General features: G+C 60.9%; 1 protein-coding gene across 1 annotated transcript; it reads left to right on the forward strand.

The window, feature by feature from the left end:
* Nucleotides 1–626: 626 nt before the first annotated feature.
* LOC117800879 (inositol 1,4,5-trisphosphate receptor type 3-like) lies at nucleotides 627–5,701 on the forward strand. The gene is made up of 8 exons (XM_034653422.1): nucleotides 627–815; nucleotides 1,393–1,565; nucleotides 2,127–2,246; nucleotides 2,607–2,789; nucleotides 3,653–3,904; nucleotides 3,991–4,135; nucleotides 4,620–4,761; nucleotides 5,358–5,701. Exons 1-8 carry the CDS (start codon nucleotides 756–758, stop codon nucleotides 5,684–5,686), a joined length of 1,404 nt encoding a protein of 467 aa, XP_034509313.1. The 5' UTR covers nucleotides 627–755; the 3' UTR covers nucleotides 5,687–5,701.
* Nucleotides 5,702–6,196: the final 495 nt, after the last annotated feature.

The raw sequence follows: 6,196 nt of genomic DNA on the forward strand, positions 1-6,196 counted from the left end.
TTCCATTTGGTTGTATTTCTTTGGTTTCTGTTCTAGAACAGTTTTTCACACTCACCCAATCCCTGCTTTTAACTTTTATTAATTACATTAACATTTTAAAAAGATTTTATTTATTTGAGAGAGAGAGCACATGAGTTGGGAGAGAGTCAGAGGGGGAAGAAGACTCCCCGCTGAGGGGGCAGCCTGCCTTGGGACTTGATCCTGGGACTCTGGGTTCATGACTTGAGATGAAGGCAGACGCTTAACGACTGAGCCACCCAGGGGCCCTACATGAACCTTTTTTCTGATGAGGCAGGTTTGTGTCTGGGCTCTTAGGCTCTGGCTGCAGCAGACTGACCTGACTTTTCTCTTACCTGAGACCCCTGAGTTCTTCCCTCAGACGCCGAGCCAGGCCCAGGATCTGAGTTGGTGTTAGTCACACGGGGACGGGTGGGCTGAGGCCAGCGTTGGGATCCCGGCCAGAAGAAGGCAGTAGGGGCTGGAAGTGGGGCCGATGGTGGGTGGGCTTGGGTCTCAGTCCAGCTTAGAATCAGCTCGGTGTTCATGTCGGTGTGGCTTTGGGGCAGAGGGACGTAGGGGCCGAGGGCTCCTGGGATAATGAGTGGTGCAGGCAGGTGTAGGGGGATGGCTCCTCATATTCTCTTCTCCCCCAGATCTTCGGCATTCTGAAGGCCCCTTTCCGTGACAAGGGGGGTGAGGGCCCCCTGGTGCGACTGGAGGAGCTATCAGACCAGAAGAATGCCCCCTACCAGCACATGTTCCGTCTCTGCTACCGGGTGCTGCGGCATTCCCAGGAGGATTACCGCAAGAATCAGGTGCGCTGCCCCCACCCCCGCCCGGCCTAAGCCTTCCTGGCCCCCGTGGCCCCACTCACCCACTCACTGGCTTGCTCACTCCCTCACTCCTTCTTTTGTTCATTCAGCAGATAGTTTCGGAGGTGCACATCCGCTGTGTGCCAGGCACTGTTTTAGGCCCCGGGGATACAGTAGGGAACCAGACAGTAAGGCCAGATTCGTGGGTGTGCAGTCGGCCTCTGTGCTCAGAAGGGCCTCGAGCTGGGTTTGATGCTCCGCTGTGCCCGTCTTGAAAGTCTCGATTTTTGAAGAAGGGTCCTACTGTTTCATTTTGCGCAGGGCCCCACAAATTATGCAGCCCATCCTGCCAGACAATTTCCTCCCTCACGGAGGCTTCACTCTGGTCGGGAGACAGGCTGGGAGCTGAAGAAGTCTGTTATGTAAACCCAGTCCGCTGCCCAGCACGAATTTCCTCTCCCAGACCTCCACCTGGCTAGCCGGAGTCCCCTGCCCGCAAGGGGGACCCCTGTCCCCAGGTCTGGGGCCGTGTGCTGGAGCAGAGCCGGGCTCCCCAGCACTCAGCTCGTCTGTTCTCCAGGAGCACATTGCCAAGCAGTTTGGGATGATGCAGTCCCAGATCGGCTACGACATCCTGGCGGAAGACACCATCACCGCCCTGCTGCACAACAACCGCAAGCTCCTGGAGAAGCACATCACCAAGACCGAGGTGGAGACCTTCGTCAGCCTCGTGCGGAAGAACCGGGAACCCAGGTGAGCCCGGTCGCCTCCCTGCTGCGCCCACTCCCTCCCCCTTCCCGGCCCTCCCAGGGTACAGAGGCGGCGGGTGCTGGTGGTTAAAATACTGAAAAACCATTGCCTCCACCGGTGAAGTGCCATGTGTCTGAGGTTCTGGCCTCTGCAGCCCCTCCCCGGGACCCCTCGCAAGTGTGGCCCAATCTTACAGCCAGGGGTTTGATGCCAGGTACAGCAGAAGCCCCAAGACCCTTCTCTGGTGACAAAGTCGGTGCCTGTATCGAACCAGTTGTTAAATATTCTGAAAATCACTCCTCGTCCTTGGGCTCCCTTTACCTTAACCCCCCGGGGCCCCCAGCCAGCCTCTCCCTGCCCTGGGGTGATCAGCCCATGACTTGTCCCTCCATGGGCCGCTGGCAATCCATTGCGCCCATCTCCCAAGCTTTGGGGCAGAGCAGAAGCAGAAGCAGTAACTGGTTCCAGGGGGCTGGGGCTGCCAGCGGGGGAGGGAGGGGGGCTTCATCCCCACCAGGGACCGGCCTCTGAGCCCCCTCCCCACCCCTGCGGTCACCACCCCAGGTTCCTGGACTACCTCTCGGACCTGTGTGTGTCCAACCACATCGCCATCCCCGTCACCCAGGAGCTCATCTGCAAGTGTGTGCTGGACCCCAAGAACAGTGACATTCTCATCCAGACCGAGTGAGCCATTGTGCTGTCTCCTGCCCACACCCCGGCCTCCAGCCTGCCCCGCTCCTCAGGCTCCCTAGAGCTTGGGCCCCGTGTGCGTTCAGGCTGGAACTGGCACCCTTGCTGTCTGCAGATATGCACCCTTGCTGCTGCGTGCCCGGCTCTGTGCTGGCACTGCGTGAGCAAGGAGGCCTCGGGGAATGAGCCAGACCCTCTGTCCTTGAGAGGCTTGTGGTCTGAGGAGTGTGTTTGAGCTGGCACTCAGCCAAGCTCCAAGAGGGGTCTTTGCGGCCGGGCATGCTCGCGGAGGGCCCTGGGCATGGCGTCCTGCCCCGGCCCCCACTCCCTGTGACGGGCGGCCCCGGTTTGCAGGCTTCGGCCAGTGAAGGAGATGGCCCAGTCCCACGAGTACCTGAGTATCGAGTATTCGGAGGAGGAGGTGTGGCTCACTTGGACCGACAAGAATAACGAGCACCATGAGAAGAGCGTGAGACAGCTGGCCCAGGAGGCGCGGGCGGGCAATGCCCACGACGAGAACGTGCTCAGCTACTACAGGTGCCCCTGGGCCAGCTCCTTCCCGGCCTTCAGCGCTTCCGGTGCCCCTGGGCCTCTCAGAAGGCCGTCAGCCAGTCCCTGCTGAGGGATGAGCCCAGCAGCTGTGCGGCCTTCACTGGGGAGGCTGAGTGAGGACGACTGTGTCGCCCGCAGAGCTCAGCCCAGGCCCGGGGCCCGAATGAACCCCAAACCTGTCTCCACACATATTTATTTGAAAAATAAGATGACTATAACACTGATCCAATGCTGGCCATATACCAGGCCCTGTTCGAAGTGTTTCACCCAGCTACTCATTGAAGCCCCACCATAGCCCTGTGACTACTGTCACCCTCAGAGTTGGGGAGACAGGCAAGGGAGGTGAAAGGATTTGCCCAAGGTCACACCTCCTTAGTGGTGGGCCACGGTTCAAACCCAGGCTGTCTGGCGCCAGGGCCATGACAGGTAAGGCAGGGCTCTGAGCAGGAAGCCCAGGGCAGGCCAGCGCCCCGTGCTGAGCAGGGCTGTCTACGGGCCTCCTTTTGGCTGCTCTTCCATCCAGGGCTCTCCCCCGCACCCGCTGCTCTGCGGAGGCGCGTCCCCCTACTGCACTTCCCTCCCGTGCCTCTCCCAGCCTCTGGCTCAGCCAGTCCTCCTCCAGTGAAGACCTGTCCTGGCTAAGCCAGAAAGTGGTTTCCTCCTTTGCAAGGAGGGGGAGAGCTGCAAATGCTCACTCAGAATTGTCTTTTCTGTTACGTGGGCAGGTGCCTGGTTTGACCTAAGTCCCTTTGCCACTTTCCCAAGGCCCCTGCCAGCCCAGGCCCAAGTGCTGGCGGCCCTCGCTGGCCCCCACCTGCCGCGGGCTCACCCTCCGCCCCGCCCTGCAGGTACCAGCTGAAACTCTTCGCCCGCATGTGCCTGGACCGCCAGTACCTGGCCATCGACGAGATCTCGCAGCAGCTGGGCGTTGACCTCATCTTCCTGTGCATGGCAGACGAAATGCTGCCCTTTGACCTACGCGCCTCCTTCTGCCACCTGATGCTGCACGTGCATGTGGACAGGGACCCCCAGGAGCTGGTCACGCCGGTCAAGTTCGCCCGCCTCTGGACCGAGATCCCCACAGCCATCACCATCAAAGAGTGAGATGGGGAGCGGAGGGTGGGCCAAGCGAGGCCGGGGTGGGAGGATCTCGGGGACCCTCATGCCTCATTGCCTCCGCCCGCAGCTATGATTCCAACCTAAACGCCTCTCGTGACGACAAGAAGAACAAGTTTGCCAGCACCATGGACTTTGTGGAGGACTACCTCAACAACGTGGTCGGCGAGGCCGTGCCCTTTGCCAACGAGGAGAAGAACAAGCTCACCTTCGAGGTTGCTGGGCAGGGGGGTGGCGAGGCGGGCCCCGGGGTGGGGGGCCCCGGTTTTCCCCTCGCTAGGCGTCAGCTGCCCCCCGGGGCGCTTTGGGGGCTCTACAACCTCACTTCCCTCCATGCCTCAGCCAGTTCAGGGAGACCGCATAGACCACCAGGACTCCCCAAGTGGAAATCTTCTCCCCTGCCACCTGGGAGAGGGCTGCCTCCCCCTGGTCCACTGACGCCTGCAGGCCCCCTAGGGGGAGCACCCCACCTTCCTGCGTTTCTGCCCTATCCCGAGTAGCCTTCCTTGCAGGCCTCGCTTCCTCATTAGCTCACTAGGGGCGGCTGTGTCCTCTCAGCCCTGCGCTCCCAGAGGCCCTGCCTTTTCCGAGGAACCTCATCCCACGCTCCTAACACCCGCTCAGCCCTACCTTCTCGTCCTGGCCTCGCCCCTCGCGAGGCCCCGCCCCGCTCACCTCGGCCCCGCCCCCTCCCCGCAGGTGGTCAGCCTGGCGCACAATCTCATCTACTTCGGCTTCTACAGCTTCAGTGAGCTGCTGCGGCTCACTCGCACGCTGCTGGGCATCATCGACTGCGTGCAGGGGCCCCCGGCCATGCTGCAGGCCTACGATGACTCAGGCGGTGAGGCTTAGTGGCCAGGGCCACCCCCCACCCAGCCCTGGCCTTCCTCCCTCTCCTAGTGCCAGAGTCCTCTCTGATCAGTCCACCTGTGCAGCCTGTCTCCTGGCCTCTGCTGGACCAGAGGGGCCCCTGTCCAGGCGCTGTGGAGACCCCGGGGTCTGGGGGAGTTGCCTTCCAGCGCAGCTTGCTCCTGAGGGGAGATAGGAGGGAGGAGGGGCGACGCAGGCCCTGCCTGAGGAGCTCCCGGTCAGACAAGGGGGGGGGGACCAGCCCTGCCCTCAGGGACACCCCCAGGTGGCATACACTCCTCTAATCAAAAAGTGCAGAGTCTGACTCCTGGTGCCTGGTGCTCCCCACTCGGTGTCCCTTCCCCATGCTCTGTAGCAGCTCTCAGGATGCCCCGCGGGAGAATTCTCACTGATCTCCGCACACAGTTTACCTTTGCCCTGGCCAGCCCCCCTTTGCCCAGATTTGGCTTAAAGCTCACCTCCCCCAGGAAGCCTTTCCGGGTGAGCCCCGCCACTGACAGAGACAGGGTCAGACCCAGGGCTCCTGCTGTGCACCCCCATGACCCCCTGGGGCTTCTCCCTCTGCAGGCAAGAACGTGCGGCGGTCCATCCAGGGCGTGGGTCACATGATGTCCTCCATGGTGCTGAGCCGCAAGCAGTCTGTCTTCGGCGCCCCTAGCCTGTCTGCCGGTGCTGGCCCCACGGAGCCGCTGGATAGAAGCAAGTTCGAGGACAATGAGGACATTGTGGTGATGGAGACCAAGCTGAAGATCCTGGAAATCCTGCAGGTGGCTGGGCCGGGACAGTGCTGGGGGGTGCTGGGAAAAGGGCAGGAGAGTGGGCGCCTGGGACGGAGAGGTTGGGAGGTGAGCCCCTGCCCAGATCACAGTATCCAGTACTGGAGGGCTCCACGGTGACTTGCTGTGTAGCCCCGTGGTTTCCAAGGCATGGTCCTTGGACCCGCAGCATGAGTCTCACCAGGGAGCTCAGAAATGCATGTTCTTGGGCTGGCCCCAGACCTCTGTAGGGATGAGAGGCACCCGAAGCAGGCCCACAGTCTGCTGTGACGAGCTTCCCGGGTGATTCTGGTGTGCATGAAAGCCTAGCTCCATCTATCCCTCCATTGTACGGATGAGGAAGGGAAGCGGGGAGGGTACTGCATTGCCATCCTACAGTGATTTTGGAGCAGAGCTAGAGCTTTGAGAGCCCATTTCCTGGTGAGGCAGACACGGTCTTTCCTGTTCCGGGTCTTGTCGAGACCCCCTAGCAACACTTGGAGAAGGGGCCGCTAGGACCCCGGGAGTGCTAAGAATGCTTGCTTTTGAGACTTAAATCTCCCTTGGTTTACAAATGTCCTAGCAGTTTACAAGAACGAAGCATTTCTATCAATAACCTAGCTTCCAGAAGGGAATGTAGATACAATTAAA

This window comes from Ailuropoda melanoleuca, unplaced genomic scaffold, assembly GCF_002007445.2.
Source record: "Ailuropoda melanoleuca isolate Jingjing unplaced genomic scaffold, ASM200744v2 unplaced-scaffold8671, whole genome shotgun sequence".
NCBI classification, from domain to species: Eukaryota; Metazoa; Chordata; class Mammalia; order Carnivora; family Ursidae; genus Ailuropoda; species Ailuropoda melanoleuca.

Coding starts and splice junctions, on each gene's coding strand:
- LOC117800879 (XM_034653422.1), top strand. CDS start 756: ATGTTCCGTCTCTGCTACCGGGTGCTGCGGCATTCCCAGGAGGATTAC. Junction 3,905..3,990: donor ACAGCCATCACCATCAAAGA/GTGAGATGGGGA, acceptor CTCCGCCCGCAG/CTATGATTCCAACCTAAACG. Junction 4,136..4,619: donor AGAACAAGCTCACCTTCGAG/GTTGCTGGGCAG, acceptor CCCTCCCCGCAG/GTGGTCAGCCTGGCGCACAA.